The 27,329-nt window shown below is 37.8% G+C and overlaps 1 protein-coding gene across 7 annotated transcripts in view; it reads left to right on the top strand.

Moving 5' to 3' along the window:
* PLEKHA1 (pleckstrin homology domain containing A1) overlaps positions 1 to 27,053 on the top strand; it is a 32,700-nt gene extending 5,647 nt beyond the window's left edge. For 2 of the 7 annotated variants that reach the window (XM_027655144.1, XM_027655143.1), the window contains exons 2-13: positions 9,050 to 9,210; positions 10,651 to 10,707; positions 11,611 to 11,656; positions 13,156 to 13,253; positions 15,708 to 15,839; positions 16,112 to 16,255; positions 17,256 to 17,324; positions 19,836 to 19,900; positions 20,711 to 20,774; positions 21,098 to 21,187; positions 22,302 to 22,376; positions 24,538 to 27,053. In XM_027655144.1, coding sequence (XP_027510945.1) covers positions 9,070 to 9,210; positions 10,651 to 10,707; positions 11,611 to 11,656; positions 13,156 to 13,253; positions 15,708 to 15,839; positions 16,112 to 16,255; positions 17,256 to 17,324; positions 19,836 to 19,900; positions 20,711 to 20,774; positions 21,098 to 21,187; positions 22,302 to 22,376; positions 24,538 to 24,852 — 1,296 coding nt within the window. In that variant the 5' untranslated portion in view covers positions 9,050 to 9,069 and the 3' untranslated portion in view covers positions 24,853 to 27,053. Of the gene's footprint in view, positions 1 to 5,072; positions 5,092 to 9,049; positions 9,211 to 10,650; positions 10,708 to 11,610; positions 11,657 to 13,155; positions 13,254 to 15,707; positions 15,840 to 16,111; positions 16,256 to 17,255; positions 17,325 to 19,835; positions 19,901 to 20,710; positions 20,775 to 21,097; positions 21,188 to 22,301; positions 22,407 to 24,537 lie in introns of those variants that run through there. The other 5 variants (XM_027655145.1, XM_027655147.1, XM_027655148.1 and 2 more) reach the window with 5 other exon arrangements.
* The last annotated feature ends 276 nt before the right edge of the window (positions 27,054 to 27,329 follow it).

Genomic DNA, 27,329 nt, shown 5'->3' with positions numbered 1-27,329 from the left:
CCTGTTGCATGTTCATGGTACATCCAGGATTTCCAGGCACGTTGTTGCACATCCACAGGACTTGTGATTCCTCTGGAGCGTTTCCATCTCGCTGTGTGTAGGTCAGAGAGGAGCCTGGTGACTTCCTGGTGCTGTTGGGATTACTGTGTAGGTGGAATGGTGTTTTTCTCCATATGCACTGTTTACTTGGGGTTTGGGAAACACCTTTGTCAATGCAGAGCAACAGCTGAGCAGTGACTGGTTTTTGTGTCATCCCACAAACACAAAGAAAGGTGAGGGAGAAGGTCAGCAACCAGACATGGGCTGTACCTGGGGTGAGGACAATTCCTTGGGCTCGTGGCTTGCTTCTGAGGATGAAGGCTGCTGGAATTTAATTCTGTGAGAAGTTACAGTGAATGATGTGCTTCAAGTCAAGTGCTTGTGTGCTGGCACTGTGCTACAAAACCTGTCACTGCAGATAAGCTTTCACTTAAGGGGTTTCTTTCGGTGTCAGGTGAGACTTTTATTAAATATGCCAGCGTGGGATTTAATGTTCTTGATTTAAGATGTATAAAAGAAAGGAGGGGGGAGGCAATGTCCCCAGTATCTTGTCATTTGATGGGAGCTTAATTTTCCCCTCCCACTGTGGTAAACAGGAGCTGACATGTGTTCTGTAAATGCATATTGGTTCTTTTACATGAGACAGACAAAGCCTTGTTCTCCCTAAAGAGCTTTCACTACACTTGCACTTACTGAAGAGCTCTGAGATTAGTCCTAATCTCTGTGAATCCTTGTGTATATAATTGATAAGTGAGCTGGATTCTAGAGGAGATATCTGGTCTTTACAGTAGAGGGAATTTTGGCCCACATAGTGACATGCCATGAACCAAACGTGGTCTGTACTGAAAAGTCCCATGGTATTAAAATAACAATCAGGTAGAATTTTCAACAGCAGTAATTTTTCTTTCACAAACTTTTAATGTAGAGGAACTGTGGCCTTTTTTTTTAATTATTCTGCATTGAATTTGCTAAATTAGATCTACAAAATCAAATTTGATAATCAGTTACTCGCTTTGAGTGCTTTGGTTTCCATTAAATCCTTTTACATCTTTCAAAAGGGCCAAACCACATATTCATCTGATAATCTTCTATTCATTATTTGATACTTTAAATTAACTGAAAATTCAGTTATTTACAGCCCTTGTTAGATTCCAGTTTGGTTACAAGTTTAAAGGAATATGCTTCCTTTGAGCTCACTGTAGACAGAGTTGTTAAATGTTGTCCTAGACTTCTGCTTGGGGGGAATAATATGTGATATGTTGTGCTCCTTGTAGGCAGATGTAATGTGAAGTCACAGTTTGCAGGTATTCAGAGCTGGCTCTAGAGTGTCTTAAATATGTAGAGTTGAATGGAATTGGTCTGAGTATGATATTCTTGCATTTAAATTTGGAACTTGCCTGGATCTCTGTGCAAAAGGTAATCCTTTACTACTGCAATGCTCTTTTAATTTTCCCTCTGGCTCCCACACAGTCTTTTCAGCACAACATTTTGGTGCTACTGAGGCAGATAATTTCTTTTCTTTAAGTAGTACTTTCAAAATTAATTTAACACACTCTTATGTACATGCTGCTATTTCTTTAACAATGCTAAAGTACTCTGTGAAAACTGAAGAAGATATTTTCAACTCACTGATTTCCTAACCAGCTGGCCTTTTCATTTCTTGAATACTTCACAGGAAGGAGGTCTGTGTTTGTTTATACTGCTGAGTTTATACCCAGGATTCAGAGAGAAAATCAGCAAGACTGGCTCAAAAATGGCAAACTTCTTTTTTTAACCAGCCTCACCTTCTTCTTGTATTGAACTTCCTCAAGTCAAACCAGCTTTACCAGGATTTATAGTTTGAGGCAAATGGGAATTTGAAATAGATGGCAGTGTGTGGAATCCCAGTGCTCAGAGTGGTTGGCCTAAATGAAACAGTTAATAATTTATTATTGAAATTAAACAGGGGTTTTTTACGAATGGTTAACTAGTAATAATAATAAGTAATCCTAATAAGTAATATGCTTATTCCCTGCTTAATTTCTAATTTGTTGTAGTTGTCATAAATGGAACAATTTCTATAGATGAAGCCTGTAAGCCTTTTCAAGAACAAGGACCTGATTTGTCTGATGTGGAGTTTTGTAGATGGCACTTATTTAAAATTTTGAAAAGGTTTATAATAACATTAAAAATCATTGTAAATAATAACCAACTCTGAACCTGCATTTTTAAGCATTTTAATTAGTCTGTAACTGAAATTAATGAGCATTTAAAAACTTGAGGATTGTGTGAGATAAGTCAAAGTGAATTAGAGTATATATATTTTGTTTTTGTCATACCTGTCTCTGGTTATATCTCATTTTGACTAACTTTGTATTACCTAGACTTAATATGAAGTGATGAAAACTGAACTTCTGACTGTTGTAAAGACTTGGCATTATTGAACATGTTCTTTCCCTGTCTCTTAGCTTTGTTATTTTTCTTTGCTGCTTTGTAGGCTGGTCATCATAAGTTATTAATGAATAAATTCCAAGAGGGTTTTTTTATAATGGCCTCGTTGCACAGGGCATTTAGAGGGACAATTAAAATACTTGTTTTAGCTCGGCAAAAACCATTAATAGGTGAGGTGGGGGTTTTTTTTGGTGGTTGTTTTGGCTGTCTTAAGAGATCAATGATAGAGAGGAGTTTGCATCCTGTGCAGTGCATTTTCTCATATCCCAAAGCCTTTGGCTCCTATTGCAAATACCTTGAAATGGAGGAAAGTAGTTAAATTAAGAATAGTTAAATCAAGAGCATGAAACATCACTGAGAGAAATTTCTGCAAAAGTTTTTGAGGAAGTACCAGTCTGTTCCATTGTGGAATTTGTAGATCAGTACTTGAAATAGGCCAGTGACTGATGGATTCAGGTAACTTCAGAACATTTTCCTTAGAACTCCAGTCTTCCCCTAAAACCTAATGAAATTTTTACCCAGGCAAAAGGAACATTAGTAGATAGTATGGAATAAAATTAAGTCATTTGACTGGCTGGGACACTGGGACAGGCAGGAATGGGTGGCTTACCCTGACTTAACAAGTGTTCGTGGAAAACAGCAGATCCGTGTTTTGAAGACAGAATCGTGACTGAGTAAGACTTAAGTGCAAGATAAGGCTGCTGGTTTTGTGAGATGATTCATCAGTGCAAAGGATGATTCTTCTATCTTGTGGTCTGGTTGGGAGTTGGATTAGGTACTGGGGGAGGGATGTGGTGGTTGATATCCCTCACAGTTTGGCCAGGGGTAGGAGAGGTCAATGCTACCAGTGTTGAGTTCAGGTTTTTTAATTTTGAAAAAACTTAGTTACATTTAGGAATTCTCTTCCAGGTGAATACTGACCTTTTGCAGCTGCTTTTTCCCTTCTTTTTGACCACTTTAGAGAAGAAATATAAATTTAGGGGGCAGTGTTTCATGGAGATTTCCACTTCCCATTCTTAGAGGTAGTTAGAACATTGGTAGTAGTGTCATAGGGTTCTTGAAATCAAAGTCATGTCTTCTCTGTTAACAGAAGTATCCAATGTCTGTTGTGCCCTCCAGAACAAAAAGGAATCAGTGAAGGATCTTTGGGAAATAGAAAAGCTCGGAGTGTAATTTTAAATTCATCAATTCTGAATTATCTTTGGCTGTTGTCAGATTTGCAGCCAAATCACCTCTCCAGCTCCTGGATTAGTGTTTTTCTGTCATGTTTTTGGTACTTAGGAAATTGTAGCTTAAAGGGTTGTGTGAAAGATGAGCAGAGACATTGTCTCATAGTTTAAGTGATCTCTGTGGTGGACTGCCTGTGCTGGAGGGGCTTCAAGGGGTTGAAAATACAGAAGTTTGAACTGCTGTCCTGGCAGATTTATGGGGCTTATTTTTAGAGGCTGTTCTGAGCTGGTTGTCTTAGAGTTGGGATTTTCCCCCCCCTTCCCTTCCTTGTCCTGGATGTCCTCAAGAAGGAAAGCTTTCATTGCCCTGTTCTTCAGGGGATAAGCAAGACAGTCTGAACTCATCCCTTCCCCTGGGGAGTCAGTAAATGGTCAGTAAAGAGATGACCAGCTGGACAGGAGCTGATTTACTGCAGGAAGCTGATAGTAATTGCCTAGGCAAAAACCAGGAGCACTCACTAATTGAGCTGTCCCTGGAACTGCAGGAAAGACTGGAGATTGCTGGGGATGCTGCTCACCTTCCCTTTGTGGTGATGGAGCTGGTGTAAACAGTAGGGCTTGGAAAGGGAGGTGGGGAGGAGGGATGGGCATGACTCATGGCATCATTTTGTGTTTATCAGGTGGAGTTGTGCTAAGGTTGTTCTTCATTTCATAGAGATGAGTAAGTAGGTAAAGTGTGTTTCTTAATCTTCTTAGCTAATAGGAAAAGAACCCCAAAGTCATCTCCTGGGGTAAGTTAAATCCAGAGTTTCAAATGTCCACATCTTAATAGAGCAGGAAGTACTGTTACTCTAAATCAAAGAAATAAAAGTAATAAATTATACCTGGAGCTTGGGGAAAAGATGTAAAATGAAGCTAAAAGGTGAGCTAAAATACTGCTGTATTTCTTAATCAATCTTTCCTGTGGAAAGCCTATTGCATGAGCTTTTTATCCCAACAAAATTCTGCTTTGTCTAGTCAGCCAGTGCTCCGTGGTTTGTACCTACCTGTGCTCAAAGGAGAGGTCGGGGCATAGAAAGGTCACCTGGTACACCACTGCAACAATCTTGTCTAGACTTTATACTTGAAGATATGGAGGCTGTGACCAGTCTGTAAAGGAGGTGAACTCAAGAACAAGTGCTGGTGGGAAACTAAAAATAGGAGTTAATGTAGGAGAGTTGAAGCTGTCTGTTACAAATGGGGAAAAGGAGATGCTTGTGTGCCTCTGCAGGTTCTACTTGTGCAGTCATGCGTTTGCAGGGAGACTGGAGAAGGTGATCTGGGATTTTTATTTATAGTGGTGCCCAGGCAGCCTCCAGTGTGTGATATAAATGTTGGGGAATGCCAGTATATGTTGCACCCCAGAGGAAAAGAGCGGGGAGAGGGGAAACCCGAGAGAAGCTGGGCTGATGAGGTATGTACCTACTTAAATTAGTGCACTGCTGCTGCAAAGGGGGATGTAAGGCTTCAAAAATAAGTGAGACCTCCTCACTTATAACACAACCCTCCAGGAAAGAAGTTAAAGGAGCTGAGAGTTTTCTCAGTTCTTACAGAGTGTCACTATGCACCCACAAAAATGGGTTTTCAGAAATCTTTTCGTTTCTGGTGGATAATGGTGAGAGCCAAGAGGAAATGGGCCACAGGGATGATTTTTCTGAAGCAGCACTGTGTCACTGACCCACATCTCCCCTCCCCTGTGCCCCCACCCAGGAGAGGGAAGGCAAAATCAAATGAAATTTTATGTGATCTGTAAAAGGTTTGATACCTTCATTTTTTCTCTCTAAGAACTCGTGATCTTTTTATATTTGATTGTAGAAGTGGGCAGAGGAGTTAATACACTGTTCTGTGCTGCAGATTCTGCTGCAGAAAATAACTAAGGGTTCATGTAGTAAGTGCTGTAAAATAGACACAGACCTGGAGATTTTTGTTTTATAAGTGCCTAAAATAATATAATGACAAATCACATCTATGCAAGACAGGATCTGTACTCTGAAGACACTGAAGCTGAAGTTCTGATGAATTCTTAGGCTGGTGGTCTTCTAACCAGATTTCCTATGCTGAGGAATTAATGTTGGAGTTCTGCAATTCCTTATATGAATATTTAGAAGTGACATGGCAATTCCATCATTGCTTTTAGATCTGTCAGGAGTTGCAAGGAAGGGGGTATTCTGGTGGTGGTTTTGTCGTGTGTGTTCAGTCACTTTAGTAACTGGAAGAAAGGCACAAATTGATTTCTTTTTTTTTAATATGTATTACAAATTGTGGTTCATTATTGAATGCTGAATAGAACAGGTATTCATTTACAGGGGAATCTTGCCAAGGTGTAATAGAGTGGAAGCAAACTTCTAAAGCTGGAAAGCAACTGTATGATATTATGTTAGATTTCAGTGTATTGTAAAGTGAGAGGGGTTTTTATTTCATATTCTTTAAGAGCATCAGTCTGGTAGAGGTCAGTAATCCCATGAGGAATTTAAAACTAATTTGAAGAAAACGGTAGTTACAGAACTGAATTTTTTACATTAATGGTATTTTATGCTGTATTTTCATCAGAGGATAGAGGAGCTGCAAATAGTATGAATTTTTATGCTAGAAATTAGGTAGTAGTACTATGAAGTAGAAAATCTGTATTATGTCAGGTTTGGTCTGAGGTTTTGTTTTTTTTTTTTTTTCTGTGAGAATTGGTTTATTGACAAATAAAAAAAAAAGCTTCTGAATTTTGTCTCTTGCCCTGGCAAAAAAAAAATTTCAAGTATTGGAGTAGTTCAACTTTAGCTAATTGTATGTTCATAATGGAGCATTATGAGCATCCTCCTTTCATTTGCCTTGAAAGGTTTTTTTTTTCTCATAGATTCTCTTATAAGGGAAAAGCGCTTTGAAAATCCAGTTGGTTTTATTCAAGGACTCTTAATCAATTCGTATCTTGTTTCAAAAACAAGTTTTCCCTGTTTCATTTTCTTCACATCTGCAGAGAACACAGCCTTAAGTCTGCTCAGACAGGAAACCAGCCACCAATATTTGCTTTTTTTTAGGCACAAACCTTTTCTGGGCTTTATAAACTGTTGATATGAAGCCGAAATGGTGCCCCAGAAGTGCCATATATTTTGTTGAGGGACCACCTGGCCCAGCTTAGGACAATACTGGTAAATGATGATTTTTATATTCATTTAAATGAAAACCGTGTGTGATGCCAAGTTCTGCCAAATCAGAGGGGTAATTTAGAGAACAGATCCCCTTAAACTTGCCCTCAGCTACAGATCTGTTTTTAAGGAGGTGTTGCTTCAGTGTGAAGTGATCCCAAAAGCCAGCAACTGAATTACTGATGACTTTATTACAATTATGGTACTGTGTTGAGTGCTCAGGTGTTTGTTTTTGTATTACTTATTGTTATAGCTTGGTTACAGAACTTGTCTTAGATCTGTGATATTTAAGCTGTCAGTAACATATCAATAAAATTTACATTACATTAGAAAATTTTGTTACTTTATTGAAAAACAAACCTTTGCCTATTTAAACCATGGTTGCATCTCTTAGATATAAAGACTCTTCTGCCTTTTGGAGGTAGAAATTAAAGCAAATCAGAGAGGTGCTTAATGGAAAGCTTATACACATTTAATATCCTTGTACTTCACTTGTCCTTCCTCTCCTCCACAGAAAACATCTTGCATCTCAAAGCAAAGTGTGTTAACTTTGTCATACACAAAAATGCATTTAGCTTTTTAGTTCAATAGCTTGTAGTAAAAAACCCCAAACCAACATCACCATGATATTGCAATCTCTTCAATTTTTTGCAAATACTGCTGAATTGAGGTTGGTAGATCTGGTCCCTGGTGCAAAACTCAGTGTATCAAACTTGAGTTTACACCAAAGGATTAGTTTGGTGTTGGCCACAAAAAAAAGGTTAATTGTTTTACAGATTGAGTTAAATGATTTAAAACTGTTTTCTAGAAATTCTTCTAGTATGATATCAAAGTCATGATAGTAGGTTTGCAAAAAATTGTTTCTTAAAGTGGTTGAACCAAAATTTGTCTTGTATTGTAATTACTTGTATAAAATGACAGCTGTAAGTACAAATATACATCTACTTGTTTGTATATTGATCCCTAAAATGTGTGGTTATCTGCATATCTGAGTCCCCAAAGTGAACACTGATTCCTCCCCCCAAAAAAACCACTTCAAAAGCCAAACATCATGTTGTGCTGTGGTGTATCAATAGCTAGCTACAGATAATTATCAGATGTCTGCCTCATTGTGTCTGTATGTAACTATATTTAAATCAAGTAACCTTAAGGAAGTAATAAAGGTAAAGAATTTAAAGAAATATTAAAATGAAACTTCCATATTACACAGTGAAAGCTGGAAAATTTTGTGAAAAGTGTGGAGTGCTTAAACCTTCTATTTCTCATGTTAATATTTTTGGATCTGTACTATTTCTGAGTATTGTAACAAAATGTAAAGACTGAATCATTTCTTTCCTGCCCTGGGAAAGATTGGCATCGACCTGATTTTTATCATTTAAATGTGTCTTCATTGCCATTTTTAGATAAGCATGCAAATTTTTCTTTGGTCTTACATGGCTGGCTCTTAAGGTAAAATGATTGTTCCATAAAATAAAAGGAAACAAACCCAATGATGCAGTAGCTGCAGTAAGGCAGAACCATAAAAGGTGAAGCAGGCAAAATGGGGATAGGTGGTCAGCAGGGCAGATTTGAATTATTTTTTCTTTTAAACAAACAAAAAAGCCAAAATAAATTAAAAAAAAAAAAAAAAAAGCCTTTTTTTCTCATGCCTTACATAAAATGGTTTTGCCTTACTGTTGGTAGTTCATCCTTGGTTTTTCTTGACTGTTTGATGTCTAAGGTTGAAGCGATTTCTGTTCTTGGACATGGTTAGACGTCAAGTTCTTTTTTATAGAAGAAAAGAAAATTGTGCACAATGTTTCTGTGAGCAAAATATGAAAAATTGCATTGGGCAGGAGAGCTGCTGACAAAGGTTCTTTCCTGCCATGAAAGGCAGTGTCAAAGGAGGAAGTGTAGCCCCAGTGTTCTCTGAGCTTGGTGCGTGTCGTGAAGGAGGATCTTCATTTTTTAATGATAATGTAAAAGCTAGTCTAGATCTCATCTGCTATTTACCACTTTTATTTTTTAGGCTATTAGATATCTAAGTACAGTTTTCAAAGAAGAGTGGAAGACCTGTCTAAAAATTCAGTGGTGGTGGTGGGGGAGCAGCTATGCCTCACTTGCTCTTCCGTAGAAACCTCTTGAACCTACGAGTTGAAACTGCTCAAAATGTCACGGGCAGGCACAGAACAGGGTTTAAAATTAGCAACGAGGAACTTTTGCTCAAGTTGTGTGTGTGTGTGTTCTGTTCTGCAGTGTGATGTCCAGGGTCAGAAATGCCTTATGTGGATCGTCAGAATCGCATCTGTGGTTTCCTAGACATTGAGGAAAATGAGAATAGCGGGAAGTTTCTGCGGCGGTACTTCATCCTGGACACACGGGAAGACAGCCTGGTGTGGTACATGGACAACCCACAGGTGAGGTGGTCTTGGCAGTAGTTTCCTGGTTTATATCAATTCCCACTTTTTTTTCGGGTTTTTTAACAATTTCACTTAAGAAAAATGGGGTTTGGCACTAGATGATGGACCCAGAAGCTGAGCAAAAAATAAGTTACCATAAGCGAATTAATTGTAAATCAGTTTAATATAACCTGATGAGCCAAATCACATACATGCAGTTTTAACACAGGTGTTTTAATTCACCTTTAGCCTTATGTGGAGGTGTGTAGTTTTCCTCGCAGTGTGGCTCATTTAGCTGTCTCATATTACTTGACCTCAACAGAATCAGTTATTGAAAAGCAATTCACAATCATGCCTGCAGTTGCAATCCAGCATGAATGAGGAAAACTTGTTGTGCTGGAGAGCATCCTTTAGATAAAAGCTACTTTTACAGTGTACATGGATCCATGTGTTTTCTAGCATAGAGAAGGACAGATAATTGTTTAAGTTTTGGGTACAGAGACAGTAAAAGCACATGATCCAGGTCAGGTGGCAACTGCCTGCCAGGAGAACACCCATGTACCATTCTGCCAGGAAAAGCAGAGATAAAATGCAGGAGTCTGCTGTTCAAAGGAACCAGCAAACCCAAAATGTAAATGATGTGCAGCTCGATGAATGTGACTTGTGACTGAAGCATTTAGCAGTTCTCACTGAGGAGAAAAAGAATTGCTGGAAATAAGAGACTTCAAACATTTGATCTCAGTGACTGGTATAAAGCAGTTCTTTTTTTCACTTGCTCCTGTGATGTAACCAGGGCACATGGACAAAAACTGCTGTAGAAACTGCAATTTTTCAGAAGTTTTAACACTTAATGATATTCGCAGTGCACACCCAGGCCTAGTTCAGGCATTTTTTTAACATTAGCATTCGTGTACAAATGAAAGGATTTCTTGCAAGAGGCAAATTGAAGCTTCTTGATTTTCTTGAGTTTTGAAGAACAGCGGAGTTTTTATAGAGCCATTATGTGAAGACCATTCTTAATCCCTGAAGTGATTGGAAAATACGTGAGATGGCCTTTGAAGTCTCTGACATAACAGATGAATGTCACTTCTTGTCCCTTCCTCCTGCCCTGGTCAAAGTACACGAGATTCCAACATCTGTTAAGGAAAAAGTATTCTTTCCGGATTTCCTGGATGCAGACCCACAAGAATCCTTTTTCCTCTAGTAAAATACATAAACCTCTGAAACAATTACTATTTGTATTGTTTCTAGCAGTCTTTCTGTTTTTAGTTGATTAACAGATGTGTGTATAATAAACAAGTAGTTTAGATCCTGTTTCAAGCATACATTGTGCATTGTCTATAAAAAGACGTAGGATTTTCTTTTTGTTTGTGGAATTATTTGCTTTTTATGCATAAACACTGCCTGTGATGTGAGAATAAACCAGTTTCACTTTGTAACATATGTGATTTGTTTCAGAATCTTCCCTCTGGATCTCCACCTGTTGGGGTCATTAAACTTACCTATATTTCAAAGGTAAGATAATATGTAAGACACTTGTTGCTAAATTCTTGGTGTATCTGTCACAAGCCTCAACTTCAGACAAAAGTCAGTGCCACTTACTTACTATTATTGTATGTGTGCTATTCCTGAGTTAGGGAAGTGTTACAAACACTTCAACAAGTTCAGATTAAAATAAGAACAGATTAATTACCATGTTGTTTAGGTTTGTGTAGTGAATTTAAGTAGCAGTTCTTTGTGCAGCGTAGAATTAACAGTTCTGAGCTGTATTTCAATTCTTTATAAGTATTATAAGGAATTCCAGTTAGTCTTGGTGAAAAGACAGGCCACTTATGAAGTGGAAAATAAGTCTTTGGGACTGATAGTTTGCAGGTAGTAATGATCTTTAATAGACAGGACAGAAATATTTCATTACTCTCTATACAGCCAGTTCTAAATATGTGTGAAAAAGAACTGTGAACTAAGAAAGTCTGCTTTGCCTTCTCCCCCACCCCTGGCAGAGGTGCCCTAAAATGTAAAAATGTCAACACCTCCCTCAAAACAGGACACCTGCTTCTCTCCTCCCCCAGCACTGACATTTTAGAGAGCCCTGAAGAAAAGTGACCATTATTCTTACGTTAATGAACCAAAATGCAAGTATAAAAGTGTTATGTTTTCAGATTTCAACACTTGTCTGGTAAAGAATCCTTAAATTTAAGGTGTAGGGACATATGTCTTAAACTGTCTTCTTACCATAGGCTGCATATCTTGAACTGAATCTTATATAGTATTTTTGTTATATCTGTATATCATTATACCTAACCAGCTTGCTGTGCTGCTAATCTTTGAATTTAGCCACTTCAAAGAGAGTAGAACTTGTGATATCTGATGTATATTTTGTATGCACAGTGACACTTATAATCTTAATTCCCCTCCCAGGTTAGCGATGCAACTAAGCTAAGGCCAAAGGCAGAGTTCTGTTTTGGTAAGTTCTTGCATGTGGTGTGTGCATCAAGTACATTCTTCAGAAACTTGAAGGAAAGATTGTGTTCTGCAATTCTGTTACTGTCTAAGCTGGTAGTGTATTTTTAAAAACAGCTTGTATTCACTATTTCTTATTTAGTATGAGGGAAATGTTGGCTTCTTCATAAAGTGTTTCTGTATTTTTTCATATTGCAGCTGAATGAGGAGTAAGTCAGAGCTGTTTTTCAGATGTCTGAAATTTTTGAGGCATTAATAAATGGCTTGCCTGTCAGCTATGAAGACGAGAAATTTAACTGTTTTAATCTGTTTCACTGATAAAACAGTTGATTTAGAAATGCTGTCAACCACTGTTCTCGAGTTAAATTGCAGCCTCTGTTGCTGCATCAAAGAAAAATAATTTGTTTGGGGTACCTTCTCTGTGTTGGAGCTTGTGAAACACTTGGTAAATCGTGTGTGTAGGGCTGCAGGGGTTTTAGGCAAGTGTGTCAGCTCAGTGCCATCTACAGATTCCTCTGCACATGTATGTGTGGAGGGATTTGTCTTCAGCACTTGTAAAGTTGCTCTTGTCAGTTGGCCAGCTCTAAAACGCCTTAATTATCCAAGTTGCTGGCTGAAAGCTTTAAATATCTCTAGTCTATTAAAGTGGTTTTTTATACTTTTTAAAGGAAAAATATAAATTTGTTGTCATTTTATTCAACTACCAGGAGTTGTTGTTTCAGTCAACTCATTATACGGTTTTGTGTTTTGAATTTATATTGGCATCTAATGCTGTTTGTTTCAAACCATCCACTTTGGGGAGAAAGATGATAGAAAAGCAAAAGTATCTGTTTCTGGCCTGCATTTGCTGTTAGTGGTGACCTGAAGGACTGTTATGTTATAGGTAGAGCAGCAATATCTGTGCAGGTTTTAGCTGCAATGCTTCAGAATTCCAGGAGGGTTTTTCTCACTGCTCACCTTAAAACCTATTTCCAGATAAGTTCTTAAAATGTGGGAGCAAACTACCCATGATTTTTTTTTTTAGTGTTACACAGAAATATGTTTGTCCTTTTTGGATAAAGGATGCTGGGTGTTGACAGTAGAGATATCAACTTATTAAAATATACTTTCTTTGCCGAGTCACTAAAATAAAAGAAAGATTTATGTTCTGGCTATTTTCAAGTTGCTTGGTCTTGAGCATCATCTACTTAGTAATCAATACTGAGTTTTGGAGAAATAAAAAGTAAAAAATAAAACCCAGTGATCATAGTCATGTTAGTGAGGTTGTCACAGTCTGTATGATGCCATTTAAGTGGAGAGCTTAAATTATTATTTGTTTTTTTAGAATAAAGAAATCCTGCCAAATGGATATACATATCTTAAAGTGACTTTCTGAAAGGAAATGTAGCAGAGCACTTGAATACTTCAACTTGATTTTTCATCTGAAATCAGATCTTTTCAGGATGATGTTAAGTTTGCTGTTAAATGTCAGTGTTGTTAACGTTTCATACTGGTTTTTAACAGTTATGAATGCAGGGATGAGAAAATACTTTCTACAAGCCAATGATCAGCAGGACCTAGTTGAATGGGTAAATGTTCTGAACAAAGCTACCAAAATCACAGTAAGTGATTGAGTTGATACTTAGCAATGCTTTCAAATGGTGACTGTCTCAAGGTGCTTATGTGTAACCTTTGCCTCCAGTTTTTATCACCACAAACAAGTCATGGCTCTGCTTTCCAAGTCTTAAAGAAACTCCCCCTGAATTTGAGTTTATTTTACATTTTGGAAATCGGACAAAAATGTGCTTGATTGTATTTTTAATTACAGCATAGGATGTTTTCTAATAATTTAAAATTAACTGTGCACATTTAATATTGATTGAAATATCTAGAAGACACTTGCAAGCAATTAAAAGGTACACATACTTTTGCCTGTTGTCAAAATTTGGTATTTCCTAAAGTATCACTAAAATATTGAGCAAACACATCATACCGAGTTCCAAAGGCTCTCTCCTGATTTCAGGTTAAATGTGTGCAAAGAGACATTAGTGGTCCTTCTGGAAGATGTTAAATTATTCTATTATTTTCTGGTTTGGACCAGGACAACTCATTACCTTGTGACAGAAAACCCCATGTGTTACCTCAGTCTTTTCAGGAGGCAGAAGTTATGGTTTTGTTTTCTCTCCAGTTTGGGGGAAGTGATGACGATGAACAGTTTTGAGAGCATACCCTGACAAATAAGGGGTTCTGAGCATGGGTGCACATATTTGTATTTGTTGTCAGTAACTATCTCATTTTTAGGGTATCTAAGGATGTTTATATGAGTTGTTTGCTTTGTTTTGAAGTAGCCATTTCTTTGGAGTTATAAAAACATTACTGCTAAGGATAAATAAAAAACCCTCAGAAACGAAAAGCTTTTTCATGAGGAGGGCACACCACAACCAGGCTTGAGTTGTTTCCAGTTCAAGAAACAGGATGAATAAATAAATAAATAATTGCATCAATTTAAAATATAGTCTCAACACTGATTACCATGTGTTTAACTTGCATTTTTAAATGGCTGGTGAAATCATCAGCATTCTGTCTTTGAAGGAATAAGTCTTTGAACTGTTAATCTGTTCGCAGCTTATTTAGTACGGCCAATTATTTAATCAAATAATTAAGCTAATTCAATTATTCATTTTCACATGAGCATTACTTGCTGTAGATTGTAGTCCTCCAAGATTCATTGCATATTTTAGTGCTCTTGAGTGCTGATAATTTGGGAATGACTGTGAGCCTCTGCAGCCCAGCACATTGTGTACCTGTGCCTGAGTGCTGTTGGAAAATGCCTTCGTGTGAGGAGGGGGTTGTGGGGTTGGTCTGCAGCATTTTAAGCAGGAGTTTGTGGCAATTGGAGCACTTGCCCATAAAGCTGTAGCTACAAGCCCTGTGCACTAGGGAGTGCCTTGTCCCTCAGTGCCAGACTTGACTGGGAATGGAGTCACTCCCTTCACTTCTGGGAGTCACCAGAGAAGGGGACAGTGGAAGTGAGAGGATGAAGCTGCTGAGTGCCACGTTACTTGGCCAGCCCAGCTGTCCTGGGCTGACACTTGGGCTCTCAGGACTGTTTGTACTTCTTTGCAGGCTGCTTTTTTTGTAAAATAAGCAGTCCCAGGCATAGGAACTAGAGTCACAGCAGACTGTAAAGTAGCTTCATTTTTTGTCTGGATCAGTTCAATTTCAAGATTTCAGTGTGCCACAGTCTTGGATGATATTTCACTGTGTAAAGACAATTTGTGTGTCCCTTGTTTCTGAATGACTTTGGGTGTCTTCTGTAAATACCCAAGTAGGTTGCTGGCTGGGATATTTGTATGTGAGACTTGATCTCTTCAAATTTACTATATTAATATTAGGGGTGTAAGGAGATTACGAATAAGAATGTCTTAGGTAGCCAGTTAGTGCATTTCTTAGGTTAAAGAATTTTACTTCCTGCATGAACTCAGAAATTTGAGTAAACATTTTAGATCAAAACACTTACTGGGGAAAAAGTTCCTGTGAAGTTTTGATTTAGTTCCACATTTGAGATAATTATCTAATAGTTAATGATAGTTAGAAATAGGTAGGTAGAGTCATTTTGGACAGAATTTAGCAATATATGTAGGATTAATGGGGGCAGTATGCGCAGCCTTCATGCCAAGTACCTGTGAGGACACATGTCACACTGGTCAGACATCCTGTGTGACAAAGGGCCCTGGGATGTTTCCAGTATAAAGCACTTATAACTAAAACTGAAAGCAACTGAAAAGTTAAGAACCAGTTCTACAAAGTAGCAGTGCTTCTTGACTATCAAATGTAGAACTTATGGCAAAGCTTGCAGTTGATTTCATCCAGTGAAATGTCTTTCTTGGCACCAGTTTTCTGAGCATTACACCATAGCCATTATGACAAATTTTCGTGTAAGCTATTTCTGACCTTTTACAATGGGAGAACATTTGTTAAATCCTGCTGAAGACAAATGCAGAATTCTCGAGAAATGCTTTGGGCTTTTTTAAGTCTTCATAAAACTTATGTCAGTTGTCACATTGCACTTCCAGGTACCAAAGCAGTCAGATCCTCTGTGTCAAATGGATAATGCAAATCGTCAAGCTGAAAGCCCAGGTGGAAAGAAGCAAGTCTCTTACAGGACAGAAATTGTTGGTGGTGTTCCCATCATCACACCTACCCAGGTAACACCCTTCAAACAAGTGGGTTATTGTTTTGTAGAGCAAGCTGTGTTTTTACAGTGCTATGGATCACAGTGTAGCTGTCAGCTTCCCCTCTTGCTCAGAGGGCCTCTCAGTTGCCTCTGGAAATCGGTTAAAATATTTTGTCCCTTCAAATTGGCAATGGGATTTATGAGCATGGGATGATACAATTATTTCCTGTTATAACTAGTATAGTTATTCTTTGATCTTTAGAATAAAACTTGAGTATTTTCTACTTTCCTACTTTATTCTAGAAAGAAGAAGTCAGTGAGTGCAGTGAAGGGGCTGACAGGAGTTATTTGAAGCGGTCACAAAGTCACCTTCCCTATTTTGCTGCTAAGCACCCCCCAGATAATGCTATTATCAAAGCTGGTTACTGTGTGAAACAAGGAGCCGTGGTAAGTGTGGGAGATCAGTGTGTTTCAACAATCAAGAGCAATGGTCCTAAGGTGGTAGTTGTACTGATCAAGTAGATGATTAAATAAAAACCCACACAATTACCAGAAACATTACTACAACTGACAGTATTAAGATTGGCTAAAGATAAAACTTATCCTCCTCTAGCATTTGATTTATGTCTGGTTTACTTCTTTTCATGACTTTCTTCAGTGTCATGTTGTTGAAGATATTTTAGAGAGGCAAAGTGTGTGCACAGACTTTCACATTACGGTTAGTGCATGCAACTGGGAATTCTCTTCTACAGTTATGTAGAGATTTTTATTTTGCTTATTAAAAACCTCTAAATTAAGACAGAAGTTCAATGCAGGCCTTTAAAATCACTAAAATGTTTGCAAAAAGCTGACTTTTCAGTTCAGAGGAAGAACTGTACAACTTCTCAGACTGATTGACACAAGTGGAACTATTCATATGATGCCTTGCTAAAAGAAGGAATTGGTAGTTCAGATTAAGCAAGACATGCATCTTTGAGTTCTCAGGCTCATTTTATCTTGAATTATGAAGCTTCTTTTTGTAATGCTCCCTTTTTAGTTAAAAATAAACTAGAAACCTGTAATTAATATTTCCTCCAGGATATTTGTGCTGCTGAGTTTCTACAAGTTGAATAAATCTTATAATAGTAAATAGTAGCTTCCAGATTTTTTAATTATTGCAATTTTTTAAAAAAAGTTGAGCAGAGCCTTGCATAATTATTTTGGGGACACTGTATATATATATACACACACACATCACACATACAAAATATGAAATTTATAATCACTATAAATTATAATAAATACATTATTAAAATGAATAATTATTAATAAAATTAATTATACCATATCATATGTTATAAATAGAAATGAGAATTATATTGTTCAATATATGCATAATATATGACATGTAGGTATATTTTATTTTATGTATGAAATGTAGAAATATTTATTTCTTTTCCTTTAACAGATGAAGAACTGGAAGAGAAGATACTTTCAGTTAGATGAAAACACAATAGGATATTTCAAGTCTGAACTGGTAAGTTTCCAACTGTGTGTTATTTTTCCAGTGATAGTTGCAAGAAAATCTAAATAAATGTGCTTGTGTTTGAAAAATGTGCTGTGCTGTGCTTGTTCCTGCAACTCCTAAGTTGTACTGTAATAAACCAAAAAATAGGGCAACTATAAACTTGTACTTCAGTCTGTTTGGGAACCCATCTGCAGGGCACTGGAGAACAGTAATAGGATATACTCTACAGTCACCCTGATTTTTGTATTAGTATCTTATGTCACTTTTCACTCACAAATAATTAATTGTGTTCTTGAAATAACAAATCATTATGGGAGAGACAAAACTGTAACCTTGCAATTCTTAATTTAAAGGTGGAATTACGAAGTGTTTTATCATTGAAATGATGGGATCTTTTCCCACACACTTGTTTCACCAGAGCAACCAAGACAGGCAAAAACCTCTGATTTTCTGTTCAGCAGCAACTCTTGCAGAGTTTGTTTCAGTTCCATGACCTTTCTTCCCACTCATCACTCTCGTTTTGACCACATGATAAATGCCTTCAGACTTCATTTAAAAATTAGGTGGCTGGTTCTGCAGACAATGTGTTTTACCAAAAAAGGAATCCCACACTTAATAACAGTAAGAAAACCTGTACCTAAAGGAATGAAGTCTGCATTGTACAGTATTGTAAATTGAGTTTGCAGGCCAAACATAAGATGTAAAATGTCAAGAACCCAAATTTCAGGCTGTTACTGAAGTGAACTTTGGCTCCCCTCTTAATGAGGGTGTATCCAACAGTAGCAGGAGTTTGATCTTGCATCATTACCTTTGTTGAGCTGTCAGCATAACAATTCTGACTCACTACCTGTAATAAACCCTCTATTTTTATTTAAAAAACAAATCAGAGTGCAAGTGGCTCACAAACAAATTCTCAGTGAAGAACTGTACTGTGTGAGAGAATACTAGATGGTAGAAATGCCTACACTTCCACTGTTTCATCATGTTCCTTGAGCAACATAAAATCCAGTAGTATCTTCTGTTCTTCAGGTTAATATTCCCTTGCTGCAGTCTGAGGAAGGTACTGGGCTGAGCAGCTGTCAGACAACAGTGAATTAGATCCTGCTTCACAGTTTATACTGAAATCAGGGGGGTTTTTTTCCATTTTAAGAGAGTCATCCCTCTTCAGGGAAGTAAATACTGAATATATAGAGAATATAGTGTCCTTTTATCATATTATAGTGGTTAATCAAAGAATTCCATGGTTAGGAAACATAATCATGATAATGTTCCATATAGTTGGAGGTCATATTCAGATAATGTAGCACCAGACTTCTAGTTCTGGAGAATTTCTTTCTGTTGGACTTGGTTCCCAGTAGCTGCAGTCTCCAGTCCACTCTGGCTTGCACTGGAAGTTTGTCCTGACACCCAGCCTGCTCACCCTGGTTTGATGAAGAGCCCACGTCAGCCAGGTGGAGCACAGTGGAATACAGGCAATATGAGACCCAGGAAATGGTAATTTCTGAGCTGAGCCTTTCCCTGTAACAGGTGTCTGTACTGCAGAGATGATCTTGCACTTTTGATGTATTACTCTGAAAATTCATTGTAGGGGATGAGTGAACCTAAGAACAACAGAGAGAGGATGAGAGGAGCAAAATAGCTGAAAACATTGAGTTTTAAACTCTCTACATTTGATCTGCTGTAGAAACAAGTAATCTAAGGAAAACTGATATTTGAGGGTGGTTATATTTGAGTGACATTCTGTTTCCTGTAACAACATAAATCCCTTCAGTATCTGTAATAGGAATGGTAGAGAAAGTTATTCCAGAGCTGACAGCTTTTGTTTTGTCTGCAAGTTTTAGCCAGCTGAAGTAGTCCATTGTACCACTGCTTAAGGAAAACACATAAGGAGGTAAAATAAGCTGTTTGTTTGTGGTTTAATGCAACAACCACCGGAAAATAATAGTATGTGTGACATTATGCTGTCATGGCAAAAGTGAAAGTATTTCTGTTTGAATAGTCTCGCTTTTTTCCTGTTGTGTGAAACTTAAACATTTCTTTTTTTTGTGGTAACAAATTTTCTTATATTTTAAGCATAGCTGCGCTTTCACAGATGTTTCATGGCTAGGCTAGAATACAATTAATCTTGCTTAAAGCCATGTCATGTAGTACAATTAATAAAGCACCTTCTATGTTAGCATTTCACAGCAAATGAATATAATGACAATTTTACTGAAATAAACTACTTGAGGCAGATTCAAATTTCTGACCTGGTTAGGGGAAGAGGACAGGGGTGGTTGTCTCCATGATGGTATGGAATGAATTTACTTCTTGATTTGTCCTCCTCTTCATTGCAAGTGCTATGGTTAGTTTAATACTTGTAAAAGCAAATTAAATTTTGGTTGACACCACCTTTTGCATAAGTGACTGCCTTGAAAATCTCAGTTATGTAAGTCTGCTGTCCTGACCTCTGGCTTTCTGACTCCGTTCTAGCTGTTAGGTATACTCTACTGAAATATGTTTACCTTTTTATTTTTCCAGGAAAAGGAACCTCTCAGGGTTATACCACTTAAGGAGGTCCATAAAGTTCAGGAATGCAAACAAAGGTGAGGAGAGAAGCACAGATGCCATTACAGGGGATGGAATTCCCTGCTTTGTCATGACCAGACTGCCCCTTGGAGAACTGTTTAATAACTTCAGTTGATGTGTGCATGTGGGATAGTCTCTCTTTATGGGACAGGACCTGTTTTTGTGCATAAATCTGGTTTTAAGGGATCTATATTAGTGTGTGTTTCCAAGTTGTAACATTCAGTAGGATGTAAATACATTGGACAAGGGCGGAACAAAGGAATATCATGGAATCATGAGTTAGAGATGCATGGGTGCTGTTTGATCTGAGCCAGCAGTTTTAGGAGTCTCTATTCTGCTTATATAATCTGTAAACCTTTAGAGGACATTAACTCACATCATATGTCTGAATGTGGATGAGAACATTCTTTATCCTACTGTTTCTCTCCCACCAAATGCCAGTATGTTAAGGAATAGTTGCCTTTGCAGTAGTCATGATGGATGTTGAATTTTTTTTTACCAGGCTACTGTTTAGGACTAATACTTTGCAAAGACATAACAAAATATAAGTGAGAAATTTTACAGAAATTTGACAAGAATAGTAAATATTTTTAAGCTTACTATATGATTTAGAATATTCCAGTTAGAAACATATGTAGTAGCACCCATACCACTGATAAATTAAAGTGTCTTAAGGCTAAAATTAGCAGAAAACCACTAGTAGAGTGGTCAAGAAATGGAAGAGTCAGGCAACAAATACTCTGATTCTCTGCCCATCCTAGAATCTTGTTAAAATACAGTGGGAAAGTTGTACTTGCTTTTGATGTATTTTTGTATTTCATTTACAGTGATATAATGATGAGAGACAATCTCTTTGAAATTGTAACAACTTCTCGAACCTTTTATGTACAGGTAATTTCTTCTTTTAAACTTTGGGGCAAAACCAAGAGACTCTGCCGTAGTTAAGTACAGCTTTGAAATAGAAGTGCTTCTTTACTTTATGCCATGATTTTCAGGGGGAAGGTGATACTCAGTATGTTTTATTTATTGTTTTATATAACTCTATAAACGTAACAGTAAATTCAGGGTAAGAACTTCAAAAACGTCCGGGTTAAGAAACAGAATTTCCAATGGCTTTGAGTGAAGCAGGGTTAGGCTGTTATTCTGGTGCAGGTGATCAGGACACTGGGAAAGCTGAGTTGTGTTGACCATGACATGTGTGCTGTTTGCTGCAGGCTGACAGTCCCGAGGACATGCACAGTTGGATAAAGGCGATTTCTGGGGCCATTGTAGCACAGCGGGGACCTGGGAGATCAGCAGCCTCCGTATGTCACTCTGCACCTCACAGAAGATGTGATTAGCTGATGTTCACTTGTGCACATTAAGTTCTTACTGTTTGTTTTTTTAACTTTTGCCTTTCCTCTCTCCTGTCCTGTAGTAATGTAGCCTCTTTGCATGAACTTTTGTACAGACTGGCATAAAATACTCAGTGTTTTTAGTTGAGCCCTTGGCTTAGTCCTACCTGTACGTGACTTGCTGTGCATTGTTTGTCTTGAACCTGTAGATAATGCAAGTGCTAACCTAGTAAAGTTCCTCTGAGTTCAGTATGATCTTTGTCACTACTAGTAGTTTGGAAGTTAAATTGAAACTTTCTAATGCCTCTCAGGTGTTTCTGCTAGTTGCTGCATTTTGCAATGATAATATCCTGATTTGTTTTTAACAACTCTCACTACTAAATCTGTCATTCTCTGTTGTTGATAGTTTATTGTACATGCAGGTGTAGATTCAAGTTTAAAATAACTAAGAGATTTCTGCTTGCATGAGTTAATTTTTGCTGTTGGAAACGTGGTGAGAACAGCATCTCCCAGTACTGAACTGAGGCACTGTGACAAAGCTTAGTGTTTCTGAAGCCAACATTTCATACCTGCTTGCATTTAAACCATACTAGATGTTCAGTACAAAGTACAAATTAACTTGTGATAAGTAGTGAAGGTTACTGTGGTGTCACAGTGTCTCCAAGTACATCCAGATTTAGCACATGGAATACTTTACAGTTCAGATGTTGCATGCTATGGTTTTCATTTTCTGGCTCTGGGATATTTTGTAATAAGCTGAATATATCATTACCCCCATAAGCTGATATATAATAATTTAAATCTGGCTTTTGACTACTTTTGCACTGATATTGTGTTTCTGGTAACTCAGTCTAAGCTCTCAACTGTGTTTTTGGGAGCTGCTTCATGCTTTTACATAAAACCTCCCGTTACAAATTCTGTTCCATTTTGGGGGGAATGAAAATACGCAGATAACTTTTCCTGGTGTATGCTTGTTTTGTTGGTTTGTTTGTTTTTTTTTTAATGTGGGGCTAACTGAGCAATGTAGCTATGACTGTCTGCATCACTTCTTGTTCCCTCTGTTCTCTTCTTTCCCCAAGTCCAGGTTACTCTAATCTTAGCTTTGCACTGTGTTCCAGATGCGGCAGGCCAGAAGGCTGTCGAATCCTTGTATACAGAGGTATACATCAAGAACTGGTGAATGCAGCACGTATGTGGGCTCTCATGTAAACTCGCCTTCTTCACAGAGGGCTACGACTAGAGACTAATTTGCACTGTAAAAAAAAAAGCTAAAAATAACACTACCTGTTGTCATTACCATTACTGAAAACTAACTCGTCAATAATATCGTTCACTCGCAGGTTTGCACTGGTTTTTTTTCATGCTTTTAAATGAATTGAAAGCTAAAAACGGCAAAACCACTACTTACACTTCAAAGTGTGCTAAGCATTTAAATGTAAGTGATCTGATGTCACTGCAGTAGCAAAGTACTAAAGCTGATTTGCATGAGAGTTCATATTTCCATTTTACTTTACATTTGTTTTGAAACTGCGCAAAGGCGAGGTGAGGTCGAAGCTGCCCACAGACTAATCCAGATGCGTGCACACAAAACATGCACCTTGTAACTCCAGTCTTTGGGAGGATCATATTGTAGCCTGATTTGCATGGCTTTGTAAGTCCCTGCATGAAATTATTAGTTCAAACATAGAAGCTTTAATAACCTATAATCGATACACTGTCCAAAGCAGTGCGACTTAGGAGCAGTACAGCAGCACAGCTTCTTAACTGTGTAATTACAGCCAGTGTGGGAAGTAAAATCTGAGTATCCTTCAGGCCAGATTAGCAAAAAGTCATAGAGGTGTTTCTTAACACCCCTTCTGCCCCATTTGTTGGAGTAAAATTATTAATAATAAGAAGAATAGTAGGTAAATCACTGAACCATATGTTCTCCTAAAGGAAATGTTTTTCTTAAAGTGGAGTATCCTCAAGGTAAAGGCAATGGAATAATGAGATTAAATAAGGCAGTGTAAATAATGTGAAATACTTCAGTGAAACTGAACACAAAACTGAAGTCCCAAAACAGTTGCACAGCTTCACCCAATAATATTAGTTCTTTTATAAAAAGAAATAATGGTAGTATTTGGCAGAATCCATTAGGATTAAATTTATGAACGTATGTGGTAACATTCTAAGAAAAACTACTGGGAAAAAATAGGTATTTCAATTAGTATGTGTATTTGCATCTTGGACACACATCTGGGATGGGTTTTTTTTGCTAACAAATGTGCTTGAAAAATGCCTTGATTTGTGTATGCCCATGGGTTGGCAGGCTCCTGGAGTTCCTGGACTAACACTGGTGATGGCAGAAGTGGCAGCAGCTGCAGCTCCTGATGCACACACAGTTCACTGCGTTGTCACACAGCATTTGGATCACAGCATGTAAAACTGGATCCAGCAGTGTTCAGGGGTTTGAGACATCCCTGCAGAACTGACAGATAATGCTGCACAACCTGAGGAACTCCTGGTTCTGGAGATAGAGCTGTAGGTTGGGCAGCCTGCCCTAAAATATCTAAAATGGCACTCTGTGCCTGTGTTTTAGATAATTAAATCAGACCTAGATAGTCTGGGAACTCTTTTCTATCAGTAGGTAAATGGCGGAAGATTATTTTCAGTTATTTAAAGGCCGACAGACCGGCAGTTAACAATGATAAACACAAGACAATAACTTGACAATTGGAAGGAATAGCTTAAAGATCAGTTTCTTTTCTAGGTCCATTAGCTCTGGGAATTGTTACACAGTCTTGATAGCATAAAAAAACTACTATGTTTGTTTGGTCCCTGGAAGACATTGGGGATGTGGTTACCCCAAGAAGAGGGAACAGTAAAATGTCCATTACTCCAGGATTTAGGATACAAGTGCTTGATTTATATGAATAGGTTTGAATACACTTTTCTCTTGGCAAGATGTCTCTTGCAATGGCCTTTGAAGTGTTTATCTTCAAAAGCTTACTTAACACCTCAGTAAAATAAGCAGCCTCAGTTTGCTGGACTATATTACAAAGTCTAAAGAGCTGCTGTGCTTGATTTAAGAAATTTAATGTCTTTAAATGAAGAAACTGATGTTGCTGTCACATCCTGCTGTGAGCTCACACGTAGTAATACACCGCCTGGAGAAAGCACCTGCCTCCTGCTGCCGTGGCTGATGCTTCGCTTTGTGTTATTTTCTGTCTCGATTTTTCTGTTGTTGTTGTTTTGTTTCGGTTCCGAGAGTTGAAATCTGAAACTGCATCTTTCCAACACGACGTCAGCGGCTTCGTCTGACGCGTCCTCTTCTCTTCCAGGAGCATCCCGAGCCTTGTTCCGAACCCAACCATGCTGTCCGTCCTGCCGGCCCAGCCCCAGCCTCCTCACATTCCAGCCCTCTGGTCCCAGCCCCTCACACCAAACCCCCTGCCTTGGAGAAGCGAGGATTTCACGAGTCTTTTACCAAGGCCAGGCCAGGGAGCTACAAGATCCAGGCTGTCGCTCCAAGAGAATCAGCTTCCAAAGTGACTGACCGGGGCCTCTGGGAACCCCGGAGTAAAAATGGCACTCAGGAACAGGATCCTGGCCTTGTGGATCTGGATGATGCAAGCCTTCCAGTTAGTGATGTGTAGGGATGGAAGCGTTTGGAGAATGATCCATTTGTTCGGTCCTCTAATTTCCTTGCTCGGACTTGGAACCAAAGAAAATTATAGGAAATGAGAACAAAGAACCGGAACACTGATGTTATATATATATATGTGTGTGTGTGTGTTTGTGGGCACACACGTGTATATATAATGTGTTTGTATTTTGCCTTTCAGCTGAGGGTCAGAAATGGACCTTAGGCGTTTTCTCAAAGCCTGATAGTAAATCACTTACTTGGGAGGGGCCAAACTGCACAATTCAGAAAAAAAACCAACCCAAAACACGTACAAAGAAAAAAAAAAAAGTACTTCTGCAAGTAACCAAAGTACCAGCAATTTTTAATTCCCAATCTGGCAAATTTACTAAATTTGCAACTAATGCTATATTATGGAGAACTTATTGCCAACAAATGTGATTATTTAATTTCACCTTGAACTACAGCGAGATTTTAGGCATAAATGAGAATTGTTTCTCTCCATGACTTTCAGATATCAGGAAATGCACAAAATGTTTCCTCTGTTCTTTAGTATCAGCAGTGTCAACTGATTTGTTATCAGAACAAGAATTCTGAACTCCCGTGGAATTCTAGTTATGGTGCTGTAAAATTTCCACTAAAATAATATTTTGACTAGTCAACCTATTTTTGATGCACTCCTAAAGGTGGGTTATAACTTTTTGCACATTTGGATTTCAATGGACTGCACGTAGTGATGTTTTGGAGGGGGGGGGAGAAGAGAAATTGGACTTTGGAATTTGGACACTTTAACTCTTTTGAACTAAGTAGGGTTTGTGTTACATTAGGCTTTGCAGCAATTATGTTTCCTTAACTGTTTAAATGTATCATTTACTGTTTTGAGAGTGGTTTCCTTACCAGTGCTTTGTGAACAGTTCTTGTTTCTCTATTGATTCAGTGGAAGACCTCGTTGTTTAGTTTTGTTGTTATTGGTACTGAACTGTTCCTAGTCCTGCAATCGTGGCCTATAACTTTTGGTGCACTAATAATCTGAAGTGCCTGTGTTTTCTCTCACGCTGTTGAAACACTTTTGAGTTAGTTAAGTACACAAACCATTCCCGATGGTTTTGAGCGTTGGCTTGGAGTTGCTCTGGATAGCATAGTTTGAAACAGCTATTTAAAATAGGAGGCTTATGTTAGGGATACCAGTGTTCTGGTATTGCACCCACTGGCTGTGCAATATGTGTGTTTAAAAAGTGAGTATTTGTTGTGTGTGTACACTGTGTTATGGGGCATCAGTGATGCGAATGAGGAGAACCTTTACATTTCAAGTATTGGATTAGATGGTGTGTACTTTTCATCATTTTTGAGAAAATGTTTGCTTTAATCAACCCCCCCCCACAAATATCTCGTGCTGCTGCTTACTGTGATTCAGATTGTCCAGCTTTGCAATACCTTTTTTGTCTCCTGGAACCTGAGATATACATATCATTCAAGTCCATCTTCTCTCCGACTTCCAAACTGACTTCCTGCTTGAGAGGTATGGATGGCATTACCACAGCAATTTGTTGATCCCAGGATAGAATAATTGGTGTCATATAAGGATGGAATATAGTTAATTTCAAAACCTTAAATTATATCAGCACCTTCTTTTTGTTTTTTATTTTATCCATAAGCTAACTAACCACTGTGTTAAGGCAGTGGTATCTGTAAATTACTGGTTTTGTTTGACTCTTTAGATATATGTGAAAACTAGCACAGAATTGGAAGTTACTGTAAATGTCTGTACTAGTATTGTAGGTTTTAATTTCTATAAAGATAAAACAATAGCTCTTTAAAAGCTTATTTTTTCACAAGTACATTCTGTGTGGAAGACACTTTGCATTGAAATATTTTTACTGTAGTCTAACATCTGAATTCACTTGCTCTGGTACAGCTTTCACACTGCATGGTCATTTTAATATATTTTGGTATTGGCAATTTTAAACATTGGGTGGAGGTAAAGCAGCTCCATTATGGGACTTTTTAAAAGAGGGAAAAAGAAAAAAAGAGAAAAAAGAAAAGAACTACTGATGTAGTTCGGTAGCATAGCAAAATATTTGTGGTTGGTAATTGTCAGGGTCTCCTATTTATCAGTACTTTTATAAATCTATGAAATTGTTAAATTATTTTAGAAACAGTGCTGTAAATATGTCACATTTAAATTGTCAATAAATCAGTTTGGGTAACTTAAAATAACATCTGGCTGAGTTTCTTTGCACCACATTAAATGTTTTACCAGAATAATATATTCCTTTTCAGCATGTAAGAGATCAGATTATCTTTTATCCAGCTGTAACATCATTTTAATTCTTCAAATCTGATCGGGTTGTGGAGCCTAAGAAAGAAGGTGAACAGAATGAGCTGGTTTTCTTTTGCTGTTCTGTTTCTTCTGTGGAAGTTTTATGTGTTATGCAGAGGGTATTGATCAGGTTACTTTTGCATCAGAGGAAGGGAAGATGCATAGTAGTG

Source organism: Corapipo altera, unplaced genomic scaffold, assembly GCF_003945725.1.
Source record: "Corapipo altera isolate COAL_440 unplaced genomic scaffold, ASM394572v1 180, whole genome shotgun sequence".
Lineage (NCBI taxonomy): Eukaryota > Metazoa > Chordata > Aves > Passeriformes > Pipridae > Corapipo > Corapipo altera.
Note: the sequence above shows the minus strand (reverse complement) of the source record. Positions and strands in the feature narration are given on the sequence as shown.